Source organism: Empidonax traillii, unplaced genomic scaffold (assembly GCF_003031625.1).
Source record: "Empidonax traillii isolate 1590-97213 ecotype Southwest subspecies unplaced genomic scaffold, ASM303162v1 scaffold276:size1176444, whole genome shotgun sequence".
Taxonomy (NCBI): Eukaryota; Metazoa; Chordata; class Aves; order Passeriformes; family Tyrannidae; genus Empidonax; species Empidonax traillii.
The window spans coordinates 586,819-611,993 of NW_020955469.1; the positions used below are offsets into that span (position 1 = coordinate 586,819).

Below are 25,175 nucleotides of genomic sequence, written 5' to 3' on the forward strand. Positions count from 1 at the left end.
GAATGTGGGGGCTGTATGCCCAGCGTGTTTGGCACCCTCTGCGTGGGGCTGTTCTCTTCCCTCCTTGCCGCAAACCCCATCCTAACGCACGTTCCTCTCTCGTCCCGCGCAGAGGACACCGACAACAGCTCTGAACACGAGAACAGCACAGCTGCAGAGCACAAATGGCCTTCCTGCAACGCCCAGGATGAAATGCTGAACTTGGCCTTCACCATCGGGTCCTTCCTGCTCAGTGCCATCACGCTGCCCCTGGGGATTGTCATGGACAAGTACGGGCCTCGCAAGCTGCGGCTGCTGGGCAGGTGGGTGTCCTGGGCTCCCCGGGTGGGTTGAGGGGTGATTTCCCACACTATGTGGGGCAGATGGGTGCTGTTTGGGTGCTCTGCCTGTTGTGGTGTCCCTGCAGTGTTAGGAAGAGTATGAGGGATGGGATGTGCTGGTAGCTGGTGGCCACGTACAGGGCTGGGATGTTTTCAGCCAGCACAGTGAATTGCTCCATAAGGGAAGGGCCTGGAACTCCATGTCCACACTTCAGCTCTCCAGTGTTGCTCTGTGATCCTCATCCAGATGGAGCCTGGAGGGAGAGTCATTTGTGAGTCACGGAGGGGAGCTTTCTCCTTGAGCTGGGAGCTGTGTCCTGGGAGGCACAAAACCAAGATGTTACATCATTGTTTGCAGGCTGGGGAGTTAACTTGGGAATAAACACATCCTGTTGCCTTTTCTAGGGCCCTTCTCTTCCATGTGGTGTGTGTTGCTTTCTGCCTTAAATAACAAGGTCTTAGCTGCTTCCATTGTGGCATGTAGGGATTAGTGACTTGTTGGGCTCAGTGGATCCCAGCACTGCTTCAATTGTCACGATTTTAATGCAGTGAACTTGATCAAAACCCAAATTGGCCTGTAGGCACAGTGGGAAAAACAGGGCAAGTCTCTGACTCAAACCCTACCAGAGAGGAGCTGTGAGTGCTGTGACCACAGCTGGGGCTCAAGACAAAGGCTGCTGCTGTCTTTGGTCACCTCAGGGTGCGGGCTGGCAAAGCTCTGCGGGGAATTTGAGTCCAGCCAGAGCTGCGTCATTACTGGGAGGAAAAGTTCCTGTCTCAGCCCTTGTGCAAGGCTTGCCTGTAATATTTGTTTGTCTATAGCATTTGGGTATTTCCCTGGACTTTTCTTTCCAGATTGCCAGCTTCCCTCCCTCTTAGAGAAATCACACTGTGCTTGCCTAACGAGGCGCTGAGGAGAGGGAGGCAGATGTAATTTACTGCTGTCTGTGAGAAACTCACGGGTCTGGTTCCCTTTCAGTGCCTGCTTTGCTGTGTCCTGTGTGCTGATCGCGTACGGTGCCAGTAACCCAGACTGTAAGTCAGTGTCTCTCTGCTGAGCTGGGAGGACTCTGGGGCTGTGGCTTGGGGTTTTTGGGGAAGCAGATAAGTGTGCTCACACTGTCACACCTCCGGTGCTGCGCTGGGGTATTGCTGAGCACACGAGCCAAGCCTCTGCCAGCCTGAGGGAGCCAAGTGGCTCTGGGGAGGGCTGGTGTTTCACAACACTCAGTGGAGAGCACAGCAAGGGCCAAATGTCTGAGATACCCAGCTCTCTCAGCTTTGTCATTGGGCAGGGACAGGTCCTGTAAAGGAGCAATTGCAAACAAGTTCATGGCTTTTTCAGGGTTGGGAAATAGGTAATAGCGCACAATGTGTAAGTTGTTTTCTTGCCAGGGATAGCTGGAGCCTGCTCTTCAAGACCAGATAGTGACATGATGCTTTAATCCAGCTCTTTCAAGTAAATCTTCCTTTTAAGACCCATCAGACAAGCTGCATCAGCTAGTCATTTCCTTAGAAAATAGAAACCCTTCCATTCTGGGGAAAGATGATCTCATCCTGAACTCTGTTTTGAAGGAAAGCCCTGTCCCTCCTGGTCTCTGTGGCTGGGGAGATGGGTGCTGGGTCAAGAACAGCGTGACATGTCCTGAGGGTGTTGATCCACTGATGGTTTTGTGTGTCAGGGCCAAAGCCCTCAGGGCTCTTGTCTCCTTTCCCTCCCCACCCTAGTGAAAGCTAAGGGCAGGTTTTTTATTGTTGCAGCTCTGTCTGTGCTGATATTCATTGCACTGGCTCTGAATGGCTTTGGTGGGATGTGCATGACCTTCACATCGCTCACGGTAAGTGAAGTCAGTTATTACCTGACTGTTCTGTCCCTCACTGTGCCTGTGAGCTGGGCTGGCAGGAAAGAGCAGAGGGGATCTTCTGCCCGTGGCTCGAATAGCACGTGTTTGTGTTTGGTACAAAGGGTCAGTCACCCTTGGGACTGAGAACTAGGTTGTTATTCTAAGGCTTGTTTTCCCCAGTCCTGTTTTTTCACCTGCCCCTTGTATCTCAGGTGAAGGTTGGGGGGGAGTAAAAAGGAAGTGTTTTTGTCTAGGACTCACATTGTCATATGCCTGTATGTGCAGTGCTCAGCTATTTGGCACAGCCTGGACGTGTGTTTGCACTGGATTTAGCATTGACATACTGCAGGAAGAATCAGCATGGCACAAACCCTTTGCAGCTGGGTATGACCAGCTTTCTGCAAGCACAGTTTGCATCTCGCCCCAGGAGAATGGTTGTTCCTGAGCACAAAAACCTTTTGCTTTCTGAAGGGTGAGAGTCCCTTGCAGGTTTCCTCAGAAATGCTGCATTGTTGAACGTGTCCAGCTCCATCCGTGCAGCCTTCTGGGATATGTTTAGTTTATGGATCTTATGGAAAGCTTTGGTCAACAACTGTCAGCTGAATCTCTACATTTTGGGGTTCTTTTTGCCTGGAGGCAGAAGCAGTATCATTCTCCAAATAACTGCTTTATTTTCTGCCTCATTACCCTGATTGTTGTCAGCGTGGCTGAAACAGGGCTGGGTGGAAAGTCGCCCAGAAAACGAGCATGGGAAGCGCTGATGTTTTTTGAGCTGTGGTCAAAAACTTTCAGATTTGGACTGCGCTACCTTGAACTTGCTGTTGAAGTAAAACTTCCTGTTAAAGTTACCTCTAATTTAATAGGGCTTAGGCACAGGCTGAACGAGGCTTAGACACTGGCTGAACTCCTGAGACCTAAATTTGGCAGAGGCTGGGTTTTGAGAGCACTTTGTGTACTGTGATTTTTGCTGTTGCCTTCGTGTGTTCAAAGCTTTCAAAACTCTGTGCAGATGTTGCTCTCTCCTTCGTCTGGGGTGTTCTTCACTGGGAGCCTTGGCTGTGATCCCAAGGAACTGAGGGGCAAATGTCATCCTGCCACGCTTCAAATGAAAGCAAGGAAGAGAGGAGCACATCAGAACTGCTGTGGGAGAGGGGGGGATTCCCACCCTGCTGCTGCCAGCATTGGTTATTGTCTCTCTGGGTGATTACTGAGGGGTCACACATTATTTTAGAACCACTGGTGATGATAGGAGCGAGGGCAAGGATAAGGAAGAAATATGTTGGACGTGCTGTACTGTGGCTTTTAGCACCAGAAGAAGTGAGCAAAGCCACTTATTAGTACCCTCATTAGTGAGCCAGTTCCACAGTGCTGAGGAACTGCAGGAAAAAGGTCAGGTCTTCCCAGAAGAGATCCAAGCCTTGAGGAGGTCTGAAGCCAGTAGTGATGCTGTGAGATCACAGAGGGACGCCTCATGTGGAGCCCATCCCCTCCAGACATCAGTGTGTTTTATAAAGAGCTGAGGTGGCTTCAGGCCTGCCTTCTCAAACCCAGAGTCAGGTGTTGCTGCTCGTGCCTCCCTGCACAGCTGTGCATTTTGGTACCTGGGGCATGTGTATGTGGTTAAAAATAATCTAAAGTGGGAGGGAAGCACTTCTTCACCTGCATCACAGCGTAGCTGTGCTGGTGTCTGTTTGAAGCAGCTGTAGTTTGGTGGTTGGCAGATCACTGAGTGGTTCTGCCTGCAAGCAGGGGAGCTTGCAGTTGCTGTGCCAAGAGCCACCTTCTGTGGTGACACGGTGATGCCTTGTGGCTTCCTTCCAGCTGTGGCCCACAGAGACAGGCTGTGTGACAAGGGAGAATGGCAGGAAGCTGAGTCAGGAGGTTTAGGCTGGATATCAAGCACCCAGAGGGTGGTTGAGCCCTGAACAGGCTCCCCAGGGCAGTGGTCACAGCACCAAACCCTGCAGTTCAAAGGAGCATTTGGACAACGCTCTCAGGCACATGGTGGGATTGTTGGGGTGTTCTGTGCAGGGCCAGGAGATGGACTTGATAATCCTGATAGGTCCCTTCCAACTCAGCACATTCCATGATTCCACAGGGATGGCAGGTCCACGGCTTGCAGGCTGCAGGTGACGTGGCTCGTCCGCGCTGTGCCCTGCGCTGTGCCCTGCAGAGGTTGGAGTAAGCACTGAAAGGGGAGGCTCAGAGACCTTTGTAAGGACGTTTGTCACCAGGGCGGTGAGCCCTGAGCAGCTCCTGGTGCCAAGTGACTCGCTCTGGCTGACACAGGCACTGGCTGCCGGGCACACACGTGCACGCACAAGTCACAGCAAGGTGACTCCCTTCTCCTGCCAGCTGCCCGTGTCCTGAAGTGCTCCAGGAAATGGGTCAATCCCAGTGGTGCACGAGCTGCTCTTCTGCCACCCTGGGTGGGTTATGGTGGCTGCTTCATGGCAGGGTATCCATAGGGGAGCCCCTGCAGTGTGTGGGGTTTGGGTGCTCACCCCAGGAGCTTCATCAGGTGCTGGAACCTCCTGGGCCACACCTGTGTGGTGTGATCTGGTGGCAGGGCAGGAGATGGGGATCCTCAGTAAGGGATAAACGGGATCTCTGAGGGGTTAGAGCCTGGGACAGCACTGCACAAAGCTTTGCCTCTTGAGTTTAAAGCCTTTTTCAGTAACAAGTCCCCGGGGTATCATGAAAGCACATGGCAGGCTGTGGAGCCAAAACAAGCTGCCGTTTCTGGGTGCCTTGTCTGTGGTTTTGGGGAGGAGGGGGGAGAGAGCAAACGGTGCTGTTCCCAGTTCTGGGAACAAGGTCAGACTGTGCCTGTTGTTAATATGCAGAGGGGAGATTTCTGCCTCGTGACTTGGTCTTAGCCAATATAAGTGAAGATTGGAAATGGAAACAGATCTGTGTTGGTGGCTCTGACAGCAGCACAGGGATCTGGCGCTGGTTCTGCTCCGAAGCTATTTCATGCAAAGAAATAAACATGTGTGATAAATTACCACAAAGAGCCTTTTATAGATTGTTCTCTGTCCTGTTTTCCTTTCAGAGAATTACAGCTGCTTTGCTCTTATTTTCTGCTGCAAACAACCCCCCTATAATCAGGGTGGGGGGAGCATTTCTGTATAGGGAATCTGCTTGGAAATATTAGGGAAACTTAGGGCTCTCTGAGCTTTTGTTTGTTGGAGAATGGGAACAAGAATTTCCATATGCTTTGAGCAAAGCAGGCAGTTTGAAGCTTTCCTGGAGAACATATTTTTAGTGTCTGTCTAACTTCCAAATACACCCCCGATAGGGAAAACAAAGTTTAATTGAACAAAAATACCATTCTCCAGTAGTCAGGTTCTCAATCCCTTTGACTTCTTCCACTGTTCTTTCAAACAATCCTTGCAAGAGGAGGGAAACTGAGTTTGGTACTACTGTGGTAACTTCTGTGTATGGATTATCTCCAGGAAAAAGCTGAGAAAATTATAAAAGGTGATCTTAAAAACTCACTGTAGGGCAGACAAGAAAATAACCTGTAAGAGGAAATTATTTATCAGTGTAGGATTACACACCTGCAATAAAGGATTCCAGTAAAAGTTACGTATGGAAACAGTTCATGTCCTTCTGACAGGACGTGAAGTTAATAGTATATTGAGTATTATTGACCTTTAAACAGGAGGCTGAGGAGTTTCTGTCGTCATCAGTCTTGCAGAATAGGAGTTGTCATACCAGAATGGGCAGAATTTAGTGGAGGAGTCACTTCTGGCCTGCAGGGATAAGACAGAAAGAGGATCAGATCTTTATGGTGGCAGAAAAACAAAGAACCCACTTGCTCTCTGCTGCTTGTGTTTTTTGTAGGGTTTTTTTTTCTTCCCTGTGGTTCATTTTTTCCAATGCTTGCTGCTATAAAGACAGCATGAAAAATGACTTGGTAAATATTGCTTGTTATTTTAGTAGCTGGTCTTCGGCTGAGATCTGCCCAGGCCCTGCCAGTGTTGGCATTCACAGTCTGAGAGGTTTTCTGTCTAGGTATGCACTACTTTTTCCCTTCACCTCCCCTCTGCCCCTCCAGGTAGTCTCACATTTGTTTTTCTTCCCAGTGCTCAGTGTTTGCAATTTCTGTTTTGATAGGGTTGGATAAGACCTTATATCTCATCTGTCCATTTTCTTTTAATTTTTTTTTTTTTTTAATCTAGCTGCTTGCTTGGTGCCAAATTGGATTTTAGGAAATCTTTAGCCTTTCTAGGACTTCTGTCCCCATTAAAGCAGAAGCAGACTCGGATTTTCCCAGACAAGGTTGCCTGCTCTGTGTCTCCAGTAGCCCTCAGAGCAGGAGGATCCACCTGGGAGCTGCTTGCCTTGCTGTATGAGAAAGGCTTTTTGTGGTCTCTGTGTCTCTGGGGAGAAGCAGCCCGAGCCAAGAAGCAGCTGTGTTTGTGGAGCCCTTGCCCTGCTCCGAGCTCCCCAGCAGGAGCAGCTGCTCGTTGTCATTTCTGGACATCATTTTGGGTTTGGGCTGTTTGAGATGAGGCGAATGCCCAGCCTGGTGACAGCGACCAGCCCTTCTGCATCGTGCAGCCACCGCATCCCCTGCAGATGCCGTTCCCCGGGGGGTGTATTTAGGCCGATGCTTCCAAGGAGAGATTTTTTCGCTCCTGGTAACAGCCCTTTGGATCCTTCCCCGTTTCCTGCCTGCAGCTCCTGAGAGCAGCCCTGCTGGCAGCTCTCCCGCATGCGGGGATGTGGGAGGGGTGTGGGGATCCTCTGCAGAGCAGTGCAGCGTTTTCTGCCCGGGGTTCACCGGCACATCATTCCTGCTGCTCCCTGGCCGGGGTTATCTGAGGATCTGGAGGCTGCATTGCATAGGAAGCTCTGCAGTGGGACATGGGGATGATAAACAGCCAGATGGATCCCGGAGTGTGCCTGCACAGGAATACTCGTGTTGTAAACACGCCGCTCCTGCCGTGACACCGGCCAGATTTGCTTGCCTTATATGCTGCTCCTGGGAGAGATGGATTTGTTTTTCAGCAGTGGAAAAGGGGGAATGTGATGGCAGCATTTGCTCGCTCAGGCTCAGTCTGATGTTCTCTGAATTGTTTTGTGCAGTGGCCTCTTTACACAGATAAAACGCTGGTTGTGCTTTCGGTCCTAGAAGGCATCTGCAGTGTCCTGCTTTGAGGTCCTCTGAGGCTGATGTGGTAATGATGCTCAAGTGAATTTGGGGAGTAAGTGACCCAAAAAAAAGGAGGTGGGAGGGAAATCTGTCTGCCTGGAGCACAATCTCTGCCTGTTGACCAGCTTTGGGAGGTATCAGCCGAGCTCTCTGTAGCCCAACAATTTCAAAGCTCCTCCCTGTAAATTTTCAGTTTCCAGGCCATCATTGGTGAGTGATGGAAACGTGCTCGTGTCTGGTTGTTTGGGAGAACAGGGAGTTACTCCTTTAAAAGGAGGTGGGAAGGCCTCCCAGCTCTTTCTGCCTTTTTCACTCTGCTTTTGGGTCCTGAGTGGAAGCAGAGGCTGGAGAAACAGCCTGGCAGTGACTGTCCTGTTGAGGTGGCAGAAGTGGCTGCTGTGAGCTGCTTCTAGCTGTCCCTACCAAGCATCTGTTTGCTTTCCCAACAGATCCTTGCAGAACCAGCCTGGTCTGCTCCCAGCAATGCCAACACACCTGATGGGAGCCCAGGCAGTGAAGTGGGGCGGGTGGCAGGAGTAGCAACGTGAGGTGCTGTTGTTTGCTGCAGAGTTCAGCAGCTGTGTAGCTGTGCTGAGCAATAAACCCTTGGATATCTAGTGTTTGCTTTCCTGCTCCTAGCTCCAGGATAGGGTACTTGGAGATCTGAGCCATCCAAATGATGCAGAAATTATCAGCTTTAGATAGAAAGAGTCTGCTCTCCCAGAAGAGCCATGGAGATAGCTAGAAATGGAAATGCAAACAGCAGCAGGGTTCGTGTTTGTCTCTGTTCCTTCTTGTTATAACAGGAACTTTCTGGTCTACTGGAAACATTTGGGTGCTGACCCCAGGTGCATAAACAAACCTGGCAGTTCAAGGTGTTGCAGGGTGTGTTACACTGTGGCTATCACGGCCTGTGTCTAACAACTTTTGACTTAAGAAGAGGGTGATGCACAGAGAACTTGGGCACGGGTTTTTTGGAGAGGAAAAGGGGTGGTGGCTACAGACTTGGGGTAAGGTACTCTTAAAGACAGTGCAAGAGCTGGAGCAAACACTCCTGTGCTAAAGGTGACCAATGCAAACTATGCTGTCAGTCTGGAAAGAAGCAGTGTCATGGAGCACGTAAATCTCGGATTGTAAACATTCCCTGTCCCTGGAGACACCAGTGCAACCTGCAGAGTAATATCCTAAAGAGCTAAGTCATTCCTGAGTAAAACTGGCTGCTTCACATCCTGGTATCCAGGAGTCTTAATCCTGAATGCCAGTATTGTCCCCAGAAAGCCTTGCTCCCTTGGCACCAGCCCGCTTCAACCGATTTTTCTCTCCCCAGCTGCCCAACATGTTTGGTGACCTTCGTTCCACGTTCATTGCTCTGATGATTGGCTCCTATGCTTCCTCTGCTGTGACTTTTCCAGGAATCAAGGTGAGGCCGTGGGATCAGGGCTCCTGACTGGGGGTGGTGTGCTGGCCTCTTGCACCGTTTAGCAACAATGTGGCAAGAAAGAGGCACTCCTTGCTAAAGCCCTTTTTTAGAGATGTGCATTTGCAAGATTCAGTTCCTGTCTGTGTATTAAAGACTTCCCAAGTGACCTCCTCGAGGGTGCAGCAAATAGATTTTAAAAGTGCTAAGTTGAAGTAACAAATTTCTTAAAAAAGATCTTGAATTTTCCAATCTCTAAGCTGTGTACATGTGTATTTTTTTTTAATACACACATATACACCTAATCTGTGTGATTGTCACCAATGGTTGGCTTTGAAGATAATTTATTGATGGCAGATGGCACTGAGGGGACAAGAGACAGTCACCTGAGCTGCCTGGATAGATCACTACTGGTTCTGAACCAGAGATGTTTGATTGCAGGGTTAGCCTAAGGGGGATATATAAAGATAAGCCAGTCTCAGGTGTGCAGGGAAGTTCCTGATGGCTTTCCAAGTAGAAGGTTCTTGTCACAAAACTGGGGGTTTTTTTGTTACCACCTGAGTTCAACCCTTTTTAAACGTAGTATGTTCTTTCCCACCGGTTCCTCTCAGACCTCACTCAAAGAATATTGAAGGATCTTTCTACTCTTATAGCCAAAACCATGTTCCCTTGTGATTTCCAGGTTATATATGACTTTGGGGTCTCCTTCATCCTTATTCTGCTTGTCTGGGCAAGCTGTGCAGGACTTGTTTTCCTCAACTGTTTCTTCAACTGGCCCCTGGAGCCTTTCCCAGGACCAGAAGACATGGACTATTCGTAAGTTCCCTCTATCCTGGCCTTGAGGGCTAATCCTGTTCTTAAATCTCTAGAAAGTGTTGGCACAAAGAGCTTGGAGGAGAGGACAGGGAACTCCCTTGCATGTTGTTTATTGCTACCACCTCTTAGGCTGAGGATTTATGTCTGCCATTAGCATTATGTTTTATTGGTGAATACCAGCGGAAAGTGGAACTTTCCAAAGCGTAGGAATTACGGAAAAATAATCTGTCCATAGTCATAAGTATTCCTACATTGACCTGTGCCAAATTGGCCAGGGGAAAGCATCTCTCTGTGCTCTGGATCCAAACCATGTGTGGGTTTGTAGATGGAAACTGGTGCCTTAAATCCACAAACAGCCTTTCTGACTCTTGCAACTTCGCCGCCTCCTCACCTGTGTTGCAGCTCTCATGCCCTTTGCTACCCAACAGGGTGAAAATAAAGTTCAGCTGGCTGGGATTTGACCACAAGATCACTGGGAAGCAGTTTTACAAGCAAGTGACGACTGTGGGGCGCCGTCTCAGCGTGGGGAGCTCCATGAAGGGCCCCAAGGAGCCGGCAGCCTTGCAAGAGAACAACAAGCTCTGCCTGTCCACGGTGGACCTGGAAGTGAAGTGCCAGCCTGACAGTGCAGGTGTGGTTCCCCGAGTGCCCCAGGGGTGCTTGTGCTGGCACAAGCCCATTGGCCTCTCTGCTTTGCTCCAGACCTGTTCATAAGAGTGATACGTGATCCAGGTGTTGCCAGGGCCACGTGCCAGCCACTGTGATGGAAACACAAGTTCAGTTATATAAGGAATCCTGTCCTTGTATCTTTGCCTAAATAAAACATTTGGTGCAGCCAGTGGTGGGGACACCATCATGGCAATGGGTGTGGCTGCAGGAGGACAGGGCAGTTGGTCACTGCTGTCTCTTAGGTGGACTGTTGCCGTCATAGAATGGTTTGACTTGCAGGGGACCTTAAAAATCATTTCATTCCACCCCCCTGCCCTGGGCAGGGACATCTTCTACTAGCCCAAGTTGCTCAAAGTCCTGTCCAACCTGGCCTTGATGGTGAAAACAAATGATTTAAAGTTTGCTTTTGTTCTAAATCTACTGAATCAGGCAAGTCCTCCTTGCTGCAGTTACTGGTACCCAAACTCCAGGCATCTGCATCTCTTCATTATAAAAGTTTGTGAGGCAACTTCTTAGAGCTGCCACTGGCACGCAGTGTTAGAATGACTATTGAGGAGAAGACCTGCTAGGCCAGAGGTGGAAGCCTCTTCTGAAAATGTAAATGTTTACCAAGGTATATTGCTTTCCTCAGACTCTGTTATTCCTTCTGCAGCTTCTCCCTCCTTCATGAAGAGTGTCTTCAGCCCTATCTTGCTGCTCAGCCTTATCACCATGTGTGTCACTCAGCTGCGGCTCATCTTCTACATGGGAGCCATGAACACCATCCTGGAGTTCATGTCTGGAGACAAAAGTCAAGGTGAGAGGACCTCCGAAGACCTTTCTTTATCTGCCTGCTTGGAACTGGGAGCTGCCCCAGGCTTGGTCCTTGCAAGGAGCAGCGGACCTGATTGCTCAGCAGACACACCGTGTGTGGTGTCCAAATGCACTGGCAGCTGCTGGGAGGGTCCAGCCCCGGGCTGGAAGCAGCCCAGGACAGAGGGGCAGCGAGGTAGACGCTTGAATGTCAACCTAATTTTAGCCCTGTGTCTGTCAGATACCACTCCATGTTATTTCCCCGGGTAGGTTGTTGAAAGCAGCCTCTCAGGGTGGACTGTGCGCGTTTTTATTTTAACTGGAAAACCTATTTCATCAGGTGTTTGCTCTCCTTACCCTAAGCAAGCACAGAGTGCAGAGCAGCTGACTCTCATGACTAATGGTTGGGCTCGGTGGCTCAGCCAGGGGTGGGAGGAGTGAAGTCAGAGCTGTTTTGTGCAGCTTGGTGTGTGCTGGGGAGGCTCAGGGGTGCTCCCTGCGCCGGACTCCTCTGTATTTATAGTTCTGATGCAGCACATGGAGCAAACAGGAAAGAGTACATTAGTTTACTGTTGTTCAAAATACCCACCAGGGTTGCAAAACAAGACTTGGGCTTTTTTCTTTTTTTTTAAAGTTGTTTTTGTCCTTTGTAGTAAGATCCAGTTTGAACTTGTTAAATCTGGATTGCATGGAGCTGATAAATCAAGAGGCACTCCTCTGAAAACAGGAGTGAGCTCTGGGGGAGGGAAGAAAACTCAGGAAACTCCAAGTGCCCTGGCATTCCCTGAATTGCTTTGTTTCTTGAGCCTCTGACAGCCTGCAGCATTCAGCTCTTTATCTCCTGGCTCAGGAGCCAATTTAGACATTAAACAGTAAACAGGACAAACTTCCCACTGCCTACCTTTCCCAAAGGTGCTTAGTTTTCTGCTTACCTTGTAACTCTGACACTGGGGGGTTTTATTATTGTTATTTATTTATTTTTACCCTGGCTTGCTCCAGTTATTTCTCTTTCATTTTTTTTTTCCTCTCCTCCCCTCGTTGGAATTTTATAATTAATATTCACTATATAAGCTGCCAATTCTGTTTAGATCAAACTCTGTGCTAGAACAGGGCTTGTGCCCCTTGAGTACAGTGCGTCTTTTCTGTGCCGCCTTTAAGATTTCTTCCTATTTTTTTCCCCCTCCTCCCCCTGAATTAGCCTGGGCTCAATGCAATGCAGTCGCTGTCTTGGTGTTTCCATGGCATCAGCAAAACAGTGGTATTGTCTGCTCTCAGCAGTGTCAGGCTGCAGGAGCACTTCCAAGGCGCGTGCAGCTCCCTGGAAATGTAATCTGTGTGGATCAGGAGAGGATGGGATGATCTCTCTGGTCCTTCTTACGTGTCTCTGATGTGCTGAGAGAGCTCCCTCCACCTGCAGCTGCCCTGGGGAGCACTGAGCAAGGGAAGGAGGGAGTTGAGTCAAATCCTGCAAGTGCTATGGTCAAAGAAAACTTCAGCATTCCTGGGAGCAGAACGGGAGAGAAGGATGTGGGGAAAATCCTGCAGATAGGTAGCAATGGCTGTTAAGTTGCAGTGAGGCACAGTTCTGAAAAACGGTGAAAGTTCTTCCTGTGCAGATTATGGTGACTTAGAGCTGTCATGAAATCTAGAAGTGGAGAGGGCAGTCAGCCTGTGGCTGCTCAGCTTCTGAAAACCCTCAGAAGATGGGGAAGAAGCTGAGGGTTCAGTAGCTCTGTAAATGACTGTGTAATTGTCCTGTGGGAAGGCAGGAGAGAGTAGACCTGTTGTGCCTGGAACTTGAAATGTGGCTGTGCTTTTCATAAGTTGTCATCTTGGTTTCAAATGTGGTGACAGTGGCAGACCTTGGTTAGGATCAGGGCTGGAGAAACTCAGCTGTATGATGTGATTGCTTGGGATAGCTTTGAGGACAAGATGCGTAGAACATGAGATGTGAAGGATTGTGCCCTTGTGTGTTCCCTTTGCCTGCACAGAAGCTCCATCCAGCCCTCTGCCATATCTGCTTCTGGTGGTATTTGGTAGGTGTTGTTCTGGCTTTTTTTCCTCAGGAGGCTCTGTTTTGTAGTAGCTACTGTCTTTCTTTCTCTTGCTGACCCCAAAAATTTCATTCCCTAATTCAAGTTGGCCTTTGCACTTGCTGTTTAGAGCCCAAGATTAAGTGTTCAGAAGAGCAGGAAGAGGCAAAACATGACAGCGTGGCTTGCTTCTTACCTTCTATTAAAAAATAACCAGACAACAGTAAATCAGCTCCTGGAGTGTTCATAGAGGGTGATGCCACCTGTTTCTCTTGGCTGCAGCAGTTGCTATAATGAGAGGGGATGTGGGGTCACTCCAGGGTTTGCCTTTGTGGGAGTAACAGGGGTTAGTTTGGAGATTGGAGTTGGAAGTTCCTCTTGGTTCCTTTGCCAGCAACTGGAGCCAGGAAAGTATCATCAGGTGCCTTGCTGAGGTTTGCTACAACTGCATAGGAAAGAAAGGCTTGTTGGAAACTTCTCTCCATTACCAAGTTGATTGGGGTGTAAATCCCAGCTGTACTGCTTTGGCCAGGCCTAGAAATGCATTGGGAGGGACAAGCTAAAATTTGGTTTAGTTGTTTTGCTTGCAGTGCTGTTACTTGTGCTCTGTGCTGAGATGGGCAGTTTCAGAACTACATCCTTAATTTCAGAGCTGTGGCACACCATGACTCACCAGCCCTTCTGTGAAATGCCTAAATCGTCACATGGGCTGCTGAGAGGAAGTGGAAAAAAGCATTGCAGGGTGGGGGAACTGCTCAGTAACAGGAGGGGACAGTTGTTCTAAGTCTGCTGGCATCAGCTTTCCCTTAGCAAACCATGGAGACACTTCTCTCATCGTTAGCGTGTGGGAAATTTCATCAGTTCGAGTTTTTCATGATTGCTCTCAAATGCTGTGGTTTTTTTTGCTGCTAATCTCCCCTCCTCCTCCCCCCAGACTTGTCCATTCAGCACAAAATGAGTTAGTCCTCACCTTCCCAGGCTGATTGTCCTTGCTGGAGCTTCCCAGCTGGAGGGGATGTAACTGCAGCTCCCAGCAAGGCAGGAGAGGAGATGACTAAGGCAGGTCTGGCTGTGCAGCACATAAAGCTTGTGAGAACTTTTCCTGTCTGTGCTAGCCAGAATAAATCTCCCTGGCACTAAGAAGTTGGTGTGTCCCACTTTTGGAGCCCTACCTGCTGTTGAGCTGCTGCTGCTGCTGAGGGAATACTAGTGCAGGATCAGAATGGCTGAAGGAAGTGTGCCCAGTATGTCAGGTCTCTGGGAGGCCAAATGATGGAGTGGGGCTTTGGTATTCCAGCTCCTTGAGCTCTGCCTGTCATCCTGTGAGTCCAGGAGGTCTGGGCTCTTCAACAGAGAGGTGATCAGTGGGGATAGGAACAGGATTTTTTTTTTTCCTATTGCTGCTATGGTATCACTTGGACTAACAATTATTTTTAATTTTGTTTTTTTTTCCCTGCAGTGGCTCTCTACACTTCCATTTTTGGGGTATTGCAGCTGCTGTGCTTGCTGACAGCGCCTGTGATCGGGTGCATCATGGACTGGAGAATGAAAGAGTGTGATGATGGCTCGGAAGAGAACGAGGAGAGCAACGCTGAGCAGTGCGTAGTGAGCTCCCCATGGGACAGGCAGCCATGTAGCAGCCCCCACACACACACTCTGCATTATGTGTTTTGTGATGAAAGACTGAAAAGATTATTGGTTCTTCAGTATGGAAAAGAAAGCCTGAAGGAAGACTTGATAACTGCAGAGGAAAGGAGCAAACTGTCTTCCATGTCTACAAAGATCAGTCAAGAAGAGCAAATTTAAATTGTAGCAGGAGAGGCTCAGGTTTCCCTCCTAGCCTAAGAGTGATAACAACAGCACTGGAACAAGTACCCAGATGTTCCTCAGCTTCCACTGATGGAGATCCCAGCCACCTCCATAGGCAGACCTCCAGCCGAGCTGGTTTAGATAGAGTTGATGTGACATGTGGAGAATCTTGCTGTGAGTTCCAGTTGCTGCTGAAAGTACTTTTGTAACAGGGGGTTTTCTGTCCTTCCAGAAGTGACAAGAAAAAGAAGAAGCGTGACCGTCAGATCCAGAAAATCACCAATGCCACCAATGCCTTTGTATTCACGAATTTCCTGCTGGTTGGATTTGGAATCACCTGTCTCATTCCTAATCTACCATTGCAGGTGAATGGGTGAAATGGGTGGGGGTGCTGGAGGGGTTGGCAGAGCGGGGCTGGGCAAAATGACAGGCAGGACAGTGGCAGGAGAGCTTTCTGGCACTGCTGGGGAACTTCTGCACTGCTTGGGAAATCTAAGAGTTGTAACAAATAATACCATGCAGTTTACATACTCCTGAGAGAACCGAAAGAAACAGCTCTAGTTAAAATGTCAGAGTTCACCCAGAATTTATTCACACTTGGAAGCTTCTGCAGCTGAGCTGCGTAACAACAAATACTTTCCTACCAAGATCCTCTTCAGCAGTGCCTGTATGTTTAACCTGGGCTTGATTTAAGCTGCTGACAGCTGGAAAATTTGCTGCAAGAAGCACAACACAGGGTTATATGCAGCAGGTTATTTCTGCGTCAAATGCTGTGCCCAGTGGTACCTGTGGGATTATAAACCTGTTAAAATATTTATTTTGTGGCACCACCTATTTTTGGCAGAGGAGTTTAGTGATTTTATGCCATACTTAAGCATGCCTTGATGATATAGGCAAACAGATGTAATTTGCTCATACCTGTGTGTTGTCCGCAATAACCTGTGGAAAATTAACTAAACTGGTCTCCACGAAAAAGCACTTGTGATCCTGGTCACAGGTTGCTGGGGACACGTCCCTGCAGCAGTGCCATCTGCAAATGAGAGAGGTCCTGTGTGTGGTTAACTTCAGAGACCCTGCAAAGAAAGGAAAAGCAGTGCCTTGAGACAAGGACAGATTTCTTCCCTTGTCCTGATGATGGGTTTTGGTTCTGGGTTATCCAGTCCCACCTTTGTACTGGAAAGAAGAGCTTTTAGGAATGGTTGTGTGTTGGGGTGTGGCACGCCTGGGTGGTATCTCGAATGTGACATTTTTTTCTGCTCCTCTTTCCAGATTCTTTCCTTCATTTTGCACACAATCGTGAGAGGGTTCATCCACTCAGCTGTGGGAGGCCTCTATGCTGCTGTGTAAGTCCCTGCTTACCTACAAAATGTAGCTGGCCAGATAAACTGGTTTGGGATGAGAGGCTGTCCAGGTGAGAGGGAGATCAGGAAGTGAAGTCTTCATGGTCAGAAGGGAAAAATGATGCAACTTGTTTCCACAGTCACCACTAGACACGACAGTAGCTGGACTGAAGTCCCAGCTGGTGCTTTCTTTGTTTAGCAACAGCCAATCCCTTTGGCATAGCTACTGCTGTGAGACAAGCACAGCTCTTTGTGGGCCTCAGGTGAGACAAAGGTATTGACACTGAGGTTATATAGTAAAAACTCAAGGCTGTTTTTGTCCTACAATGAGCAGATTTGTGCATGTGCCCGGGTAAAACATTAACGTGACTGAAAACATCGCCACTGCTCTGCCCTGCTCTCAAGTTACGTGGGTAAAGCATTGCTCAAGGTAGCATTAGTGATGCCTCCTCCCTTTCCCAGGACAGATCATCCCTCCTGTTGTTACTGTATCAAAATTATCGATAGCTGGATCTAAATCCTCTCTTCCTCGTTAAGCAACGTTTTGAAAACAGATCTGCCCCTCTGTCCTGAGCTGTTGGGACAGAGGAACAGAAAGGAGATGTCCTCTTTCAGGGGATCACAGAATCATTGAGGTGGGAAGGGAACCTCTTGAGACCACCTGGTTCATCTCTCATGCTTAAGCAAAGTCAGCTAGAGCAGGTTGCCCCAAATTGCATCTGGTTTTATTTTGAATATCTCTATGAATGGAGACTCCACAACCCCACAGACTCCTATCAAAGGTTTTTATCCCAGTGTTTGGGGAATCCAGACTAGAAAACCCACCTAAGACTCAGCTTCAGAAATGCATGAACTTTTGGTTTCCTGGCAGCTAGAAGTCAAAGATTTTGTTTTGAGCAAGGTAGATAAGTGTATGTTGCTGTACATATCAGCTTGCTTGTAAACTAATCCTGTTTGGCCATTGCAACTCTCTGGAACTTCCTAGAGCGAGGTATTTTTGCTTTGAATGTGACTTATTTAAATATTTGAAGGCTTTGATCCACTTCTTTCTTTGCTTCCAAGCTTAGTTTAACCTGACCCTTTTTAAACACTGCTCAGTTGTGGAAAGAGAAAGATATCAGACGGTTCCTGAAATTTGTTTTTCCATTAGTATTATCTGATAGTCATCAATTCAGTCAACAGGGTTATTTAGTTTGACATAGGATCAGACTTGTCCTCTAAAAAGGAAAACACATACCTGTTGTGCAGGTTTCACTCACTTCCAAAGGGAGCAAATTGTTGTGACCAGATAAAAATGATTGCTCAGCCACAAGTGCTGTCATTTGGATAAAGAGGCCCTGCTTTCAACTTGTAAATATCAACACTCTGCTCCCTGTGCAATTGGAACAGTAGTTGTATAAGCACTTCCACCTGCCCACAGTACAGCTGCAAAACAAAACAAGTTCTGGGTTTTATATTAAAGTTGGAGAGCTTAGGATGAGAACAGTCTGGAGAGGAAGGCTCCAGCCTTGGCACCAGGGCCACCATCAGGTATAGCCAAATACCCTGTAAAAAGAGGTAGGTATGCCTCATTCCAGGAGAGAGAAGTCCTGCACATTATGCCTGTCTCGGGACCATGCTCTCAAGTCAGTCTCTATAAATTAGTCTCTATTAGTTGACTGGGAATGCAATCTGATCTGGGTGATGTGAACAGTCAAGGTGACATATAATAATGCTGTTGCTCTCTTTGTTGACAGATACCCCTCTACTCAGTTTGGCAGCTTGACAGGGTTGCAGTCGTTGATCAGCGCCCTCTTCGCCCTCCTGCAGCAGCCTCTCTTCATGGCACTGACGGGACCTTTGAAAGGAGACCCCCTTTGGGTAAGTTCTTCTCAAATTTAGTGTGAAAGCTTGGGTGGTTAAGATGGTTTTCGGCTCATTTCTTGGAAAACAAAAGAACTGTGCATGGATCAAAGTTAAAAACAGCTGGACTTTTACCTGTCCCTTAATCTGCTGTTACCTTGGTGCTGTCCAGGAGACCCTTCTCTGTGACTAATGACTCACTGGGAGGGAAAGCCATTAACCCTTATGCTGGTGTATGGAAAGGGGGGAAGGGAATACTTTCCACTACCAGTTTATGTGGTGAGTCAAAATCTGTCAGGTCAAAGCGAGTGAACGTGAGGAGACCTCAAAATACAACAGAAATACTCTGATCCTTGAGAGCTCTTAGCTCCATTTACTGGTAAATTTTGGATTGCTGATGCTCATGTCCAAAAAGCCAAATAGGCTGTCGAGGGGTAGGGGACATGGGTGGAGAGTTCTGGTCTCTAGGCTTTGTGTGCCCATGCCAGCAGTCTGTTGCTCTTCAAGCAGCACACTTGGTGTGAAAGAGCTGCAGCTTTTTCTGTGGAACGAGACTCCCACAGCCATAATCCTGAGCAACAAACTCTTACAGTATGTAGCTTGTACACATGGTGCTCTGGGCACAGGAGTGTAAATACAAGAACAGTGGAGAATGTTGTCAATACACTGAGCAGGGCGTGTCCTGGTTTGCCCACAGCTGAGTGACGTGGGCTGGGTTCTGACAGCGCAGGATGCGTGACTGGGCTGTCGTCCTCCCTTGCCTGCCTAATTTTGGTTTGCTTTCTTTCCTGCAGGTGAATGTTGGCTTGCTTGGCATGAGCCTTCTGGGTTTCTGCCTTCCCATCTACCTGGTCTGCTACAGACGCAGGCTAGAGAGAGAAAAAAAGCAGAAGATTGAAGATGCCAAACTTTTCTTCAAAATCAATGGCACTCCCACTGAGGAAGCCTTTGTTTAAACTGGTGCTTCACATACAACCTCCCCTGTACAGGTTCCTACCACATCCGTGGGTTCTACCTGTGGTGTAAGCCAGGATTTTCCTCCCCTGGCTCTGCCAGTCTTTGCTCCTCACTGGAGTGAGGGCCGGACATCGTGACTGAGACTTGCTCAGATGTATGGCAGGAGGAGACTTCCTACTCCTTACTCCAAAACACAGGACACTTTCTCTTTTTTTTTTTAAAGGCCACACAGATATTGTGTCTTAAATTATCCCCTGATTACACTCTCCAGCAGCAGAGTTTGCATAGGAAATTGGGGAGAGAAGGAATAGAGGGATGGGAGAAGAGGGAAGACAGGCCATAGTTTGAGTTTGCAGATGTAAGGCAGTGCAGTCTGTTTTCTCCCCCTCTTCCCCCAGCCTTAGCTGACACAGTCTCCGATGCAAGCTGCACTCCCCTCCCTCCCTGAGGCTTCATAATGGTCTTTCTGCTTGATGTGTAGCTGGACCCAGTGGTTTTACTGTCTATCCAGACATACCCTAGACTGTTTCTGAGGCAGGGAAGGGGATCTTAATCCTTTGTGTACGAGCACAGCTTCAGTGTGTTGCTAAATGTTGGCTGCTAGCACTGACAGCTCCCAAACCTTTCATTACTGCAAATGACACAGACTGTGAGCAATGGATCTGCCTTCCATAATGAAAAGAAGAGCCTATAGTGGACTGCTGGTCCTAGACCAAGCCTTCAGAGGCCTGGAATTCTTCCTTTACCCAGTTCACAAACCACCTGTACGTGTTCTAAACTGTCTGCAGTCCTGGAATCCTTGAGATAGGAATTGGATCTTGTTTACAGATGAAGTGCTTTTGAGACTTGTTGCCTTTTGCCTCTTCCCTTTGACATGACCCTGGGAGGGGAGCAGCAGTGTGTACTCAGTAAAGTGGAGAAGCTTCTTGAAGCTGAGTTCTGGAGCTCCAGATACCTTGGTGTTCACGTGTTGTGAGCTGGTGAAAAAAATCAAGGGTGCAGAACACTCCTTTGTGTCTGGTAACTGGATCCTGTGGACATGGCAGGGTGATGTGGTGATGTAATTTTTCCTTTAGCCATAGCTTATTTACACTGCTCTGACAACAGTCACCAGGTTAGTGTGACTGACCAAAATGCTGCCAGTTTGGCTGTACTAGGAGCCTTTTTGATGCTCTACCTGGACAGAGCACGTGGTGATTGATTGTATGGTGAAGCCGACTGTCAGAGCAATACGCGTGGGTAAAGGTGCCCCAGGCCTGTTCACCAGGGAGGGAACACAAAGGGAATTGTTAACCTGCTTATTTTTATAGGGGTCTTGTTTAAAGCAGGCTCTTCTGCCCTTAACCTTCTTGCTGAGGTCGGTAGCTCAGGCCCTGTAGCCTTGACTTGTGTTCACACTGTGGGACCTGCTCAGAGCAGGACTGTGCAAGGGTGAGGAGGAGCATCCCTGGTGGGAGCGCTGGGCTGAGCTGGTGGCTGCAGGAAGGTCGGGCCAGAAACAAAACAGTTATGAAGATGTGGTGGTGTTTTACTGCAAAGCCTGGCAGGGAGTAAGTCTTTCAACTTCTCTGTGTCTGGTTGGAAAAGTACAAGACTCAATCGCTGTTGGCGCTAAACAGAGGATTAGAAACAACACCGCGCTCAGACCTTCCTGAGAGAAATGACCTGGAAACTGGGTGTTAACTCCTCCCCTGACGGCTCAAAGGGTACAGATGCTCAGCCCAGCCGGGGCTTCACCTTTTCCTAAAGAGCAGGGGAGCACAGAGCCTGGGCAGGGCGGCTGGAGCCCTGCGGGTGCTTTGCCAGTGCAGGATGATGAGGCAGCTCCGTGGGACGGCAGCGCCATCTCGAGTCACTGCTCCCGCCAGCAGTTCCGATGCTGCTCCACGGTACCTTTCAGTCTTCAGCCACTCGTTTCAAAAGGACTGGCCACTTGAGCATTTGACACATTTGTGAATTTATTTTTTTTTTTCTTAATGTGTTGCCTTTATTAAATGTGTTTGTTCCAAGGTAGCCTTACTGCCTGCTGTCAACACTTTTCTGGAACTTGTTGTCTTTTGGTGATGATTCAGTGACCTTCCCAGCTTTTCTTTCTTTTATGTCGAGCAATAATTAAGGAGGCAGAGTTCTGGTTAATTTTCCTGTTCACCTGGTGTTGTCTCAAGTATATGTTTCAGAGACTCACCTGCCTAGATTTCCAGAGGGCTTTCTGCAGGTTTCTGCATTTAATATTACAATACTCCTACTCCTGCTCCAAGAGATTTGTGACATGACAATGACAGATTAAGTACCTTTTTTTAGGAATAACTCGGACAGGTGAGTGTCTGAGCCACCATCCACAGTCTCAGTGTCCTAAAGCAGAGAAGCTGCTGGAGGGTGTCAGTGTGCTAACTCAGCATTACTTCCACCTCGGTTTCAGAACATTGAATGTGATTGCTTCCACTCCTTTGTCACTTGAATTCCTGTTATAAATGTGTCTGCAAAATAGTGGAATAGAGAGTGGCATATTTTCATGAAGTCACAGTGGAGTTGCTGCTGCCTTTTAGTTTAGCTGCACATACTTCAAAGAACACTCTTTTATTTCTGCCATCTACCTCCCTACTGCAGTTCCCAGTCCCTGCCCTTTATTAGGAATACCTTCAAATCCAATTTCCTCTGATAAAATGTTAGATATGTGAGTTTTAGTGTCTCTGCTGATGTGGCATGGTGTTTAGAAGCTGCTGGTCAGCTGTGGGGAGCAGAGCTCATGTCTTGGAGTCACAGTCCTGGTGGGTACCCAGGGAAGTTTTAGCTATTCAGAGTTGAACAGACAAGTGGTATCACCTTTATCACCTTCTCAGGCCATGCAACCAACTGGGGGAGTCATTGCTGCAGAATGTAGTGGGGAGCAGAAGTAGAAATTCTTTCTCTTTTTTTATTTTTTTAAAGGGGCTGGTTAAACAATGCTCTGCATCCACTAACTCAGGGAGATTTTAAGTTGCTGTAAATAAGAAAGTTGTGCCAAGGAAAGATTGTTGTTCTGTCTACACGTTTCTGTCTTTTAAGAATTGGTCAAAGATGAAGAAAACATGCTGGGCTAAGGTAAAACACTGGTGGGGTTTAATTTATTCTGACAGTTGTGAAGCAAACTAGTTTTAAAAGCAGTCTCAAATATATCTGCATGCAAGACGTGCAGATACTCCCCTGATTGTGGCATAACTTGCAGTCCTGCACCTCCTGCAGCAATGGGCCCTTGGAGGACAATATTCTGCCTTCAGCCTCGTGAAATGCTGTCATGCACAGTGCAGAACAAACACTGGGGGTGGTCCTGTCACACGTGGTGGATCAGGGTCAGTTTGCAGAAGTGTAGGGAGGGTGGTCATGGGAAAGACCTGCATGGCAGCATCCCCATTACAGTGGAATGTAATGAGGCAGAAACCTCATCGGTGAGTCCTTGGTGTTTGTAGGAGCCCTCAGAGTCAGGGGTGTTGCTGTGTAAAGGTGATTGCACCTTGTGAAAAGGCTGCTCCTGACCTCTGCAGACTCCCACGTGCATTTAATGTGCACCCATGCTAAAAAAGTACATATAAAAAAAATTAAATTCACAGAGTGGGGAATGGAGGTTGAGACAGCTTTTTGCTCTCACTAATCTGTCAGTGCCTAAGCCCTGTTGACACAGTCTTTAGCACTAATGCAATGACACTGTATCAAAAGTGGCAGAGAAAATCTTTGCTGTTCTGCTTTAATAGGACACTTACACTATGACAGTAACTGCATAAAGCTATATCTGGATCCTTGAGATGAAACTGGACACAGATGTATGCAAAAAAAAAAAAAAAAAAAAGAGCAAATCTTGCTGAGGCTCCAACTTAACTGCAATGCTGCTCCAGCAACTAAAATGTTCAACTCCCACAGCAAAGCCTGGTCTCTTCATGCTCCATCTACAAAGTAAAATTGCAGGATAATGAGATTGTAACTAAGTCAGTAAATCACTAAAATGTTTTCTAGTAGATTTCCCTCTTGACATGCTGATGAATTTGGGAAATATGCTACAAAACTTAAAGCAGATAGCATAGGGTAGAAAGAATGAAATCTTAAAACTACAAATTTTTGTTACTTCCCCCCCCCCCCCCCTTTTGAGTCTTTTCTGCAGCTGCAGAGCTTTTGGTATTCCCTATGCCCCAATTTAGAACTGCAGAGTACTACTTTTCTACATAGTGGAAATGAGTATTACAGTAGGATTCCTGATGGGAAGGGACTGGTTTTGGTTGTGGTTGTTTTTTTTTGTTTTGTTTTGTTTTGTTTTTTTTTTTTTTTTTTTTTTTTTTTTTTTTTTTTTTTTTTTTTTTTTTTTTTTTTTAATTAAAAAAAAAAGCACCACTTCTGATTTATAATTCACAATGTTATCTTCTCTGGAGTAGCTGAAACAATGATGTGTTATGTAGCTGCATTCTTACATGTTAATTATAAACCCCCTCAGCTCCTTGTTTTCCTGCCTGTGCTGCCAGCCTGTCTCTGTGCAATCTTTTTTTATCAGGTGTCCTGTACTCCACGTTCACCCTACTGCTGCCTGTCACTTCCTTGTGCCTGACCCTCTGCCACTCACTTTTTATTCTGGAGACAATCCCCTCTTTCAGAAAACCCCTTCTTTAACCCAAGAGCATTACCACCTTTTCCTGTCCACAGAATTTTTTGTGGTGTTTGTCAAAGTTGAATTGTAAGCTCCTCGGGGCAGGCCTGTGTCATCTTCTCTGTGTTTGTAAGGTGATGTGCACTCTTGCAGTACTATCTCAAAATAAAGTGTTATTAAGTTAATTGTTAGTTTTCCTTCTGAGGCTGAACATAATAAAAGCATTGCTTGCTTCCTAAGGAGACTGTGGAAGCACGAGTGCTTTACAGGGTGTCACCTGCCAAAGGGCAGGACACAGGTTGAATGTTTCCTTGAATTTTTCTTCTCTAGGTTGGGAGCTAATAGCTAATGCCAATTAAGCTCTACGGGAGAATTAAAATTTAATCTCTGGAAAAAGTCCCCAAACCGTAGAGGGCAGGTTGAGAATGAGATCAAGCTCAGTTATGCAGGGTGAATTAGTGTCAAATAATGAAAGATGAACAACTGACCTTAGGTGGGAATGCAGGTGTCAGCAGGAAAGCTGCACGTCTCAGTTATCCCCTCTTGAGCTTGGTGATGCTAAACCTACGGTGGTTTACTTTTCCAATCCAATAATGACAATCCTTGCTCTGTGATTCCAGTGACAAAAGTAGTAAGATTAGCACTCCTTAGTGGTTTTTATTGAGTACAGGTCACAGAAAAGGGTTTTTGCTATCGCCTTCTAATAAATATCTGGGGTTCCTCGTGATGCCAAGTGCAGCCTGGGTGACTGCAGCTCAGCAGTAATATTGAAAACTAAAGAAGACTTGAAGGTGTGATAAATCATGACCTGGTGACAAGGTGGAGCCCAGTACCTGAGGACGCTCACCCTGTCTGACTGTAGCACTGACTTATCCCCTGGATATTTGCTTTAATACCCTGATCACTGGTCATTTCCCTTCCTCGCCCTCCCAAAAGAGGGGGGTCAGGAGCTGACAAGAGAACTGGAGCACCTCCCCTACAAGGACAGGCTGAGAAGTTTGGGGCTGTTCAACCCGGAGAAGAGAAGGTTTTGTGGAGACCTCACAGCCCCCTTCCAGTATCTGAAGGGGCCCTACAGGGAAGGCAGAGAGGAACTCTTCTTCACGAACTGTAGTGACAGGACAAAAAGTAATGAGTTCAAACTGAAAGGGGAAATTTACATTAGATATACGGAAGAAATTTTTCCCTGTGAGGGTGGTGAGACCCTGGCACAGGTTGCCCAGAGAAGCTGTGGCTGCTCCATCTCTGGGAGTGTCCAAGGCCAGGTTGGACAGGGCTTGGAGCAACCTGGTCTAATGGAAGATGTTCCTGCCCAGGGCATGGGAGGGTTGGAACTGAATGATCCTTAAGGTCCCTTCCAACCCAAACCATTTAATGGTATTGATTGTAGAACCTCACTAGCGGCAGGAGCCTTAAGAGCTGAAACGATTAACACCGTGAAGCTTACATCTCTTGAGAGAGAGAGAGAGAGACCCTAAAGACGCTGCTATAATTAAAAACACCGGAGCCGACTCAGAAAAACCTGAGGGATTGCCGGGAGACCGCTGTACCGCTCTGGGAACC

General features: G+C 47.7%; 1 protein-coding gene and 1 long non-coding RNA gene across 2 annotated transcripts; one reads left to right on the forward strand and one right to left on the reverse strand.

Moving 5' to 3' along the window:
* The first annotated feature begins 15 nt into the window (after positions 1 to 15).
* SLC43A2 (solute carrier family 43 member 2) lies at positions 16 to 19,934 on the forward strand. Its single transcript, XM_027889937.1, has 12 exons — positions 16 to 302; positions 1,300 to 1,355; positions 2,082 to 2,158; positions 8,656 to 8,748; positions 9,428 to 9,561; positions 9,990 to 10,192; positions 10,883 to 11,026; positions 14,515 to 14,653; positions 15,097 to 15,229; positions 16,134 to 16,207; positions 17,941 to 18,064; positions 18,841 to 19,934. Exons 1-12 carry the CDS (start codon positions 16 to 18, stop codon positions 19,000 to 19,002), a joined length of 1,626 nt encoding a protein of 541 aa, XP_027745738.1. The 3' UTR covers positions 19,003 to 19,934.
* A 3,550-nt stretch (positions 19,935 to 23,484) lies between these two features.
* Positions 23,485 to 25,131, reverse strand: LOC114060446. Its single transcript, XR_003571888.1, has 3 exons — positions 25,086 to 25,131; positions 24,101 to 24,220; positions 23,485 to 23,767 (listed from the first exon to the last, which is right to left on the reverse strand). It is a non-coding gene; the product is annotated as an uncharacterized LOC114060446 (long non-coding RNA).
* Between the last annotated feature and the right edge of the window lie 44 nt (positions 25,132 to 25,175).

Excerpts from the sequence above, each read along its gene's own strand:
- SLC43A2 (XM_027889937.1), top strand. The coding sequence starts at position 16 with ATGCCCAGCGTGTTTGGCACCCTCTGCGTGGGGCTGTTCTCTTCCCTC. Across the intron at positions 9,562-9,989 it reads CCAGAAGACATGGACTATTC|GGTGAAAATAAAGTTCAGCT; the intron begins GTAAGTTCCCTC and ends GCTACCCAACAG. Across the intron at positions 16,208-17,940 it reads GGAGGCCTCTATGCTGCTGT|ATACCCCTCTACTCAGTTTG; the intron begins GTAAGTCCCTGC and ends CTTTGTTGACAG.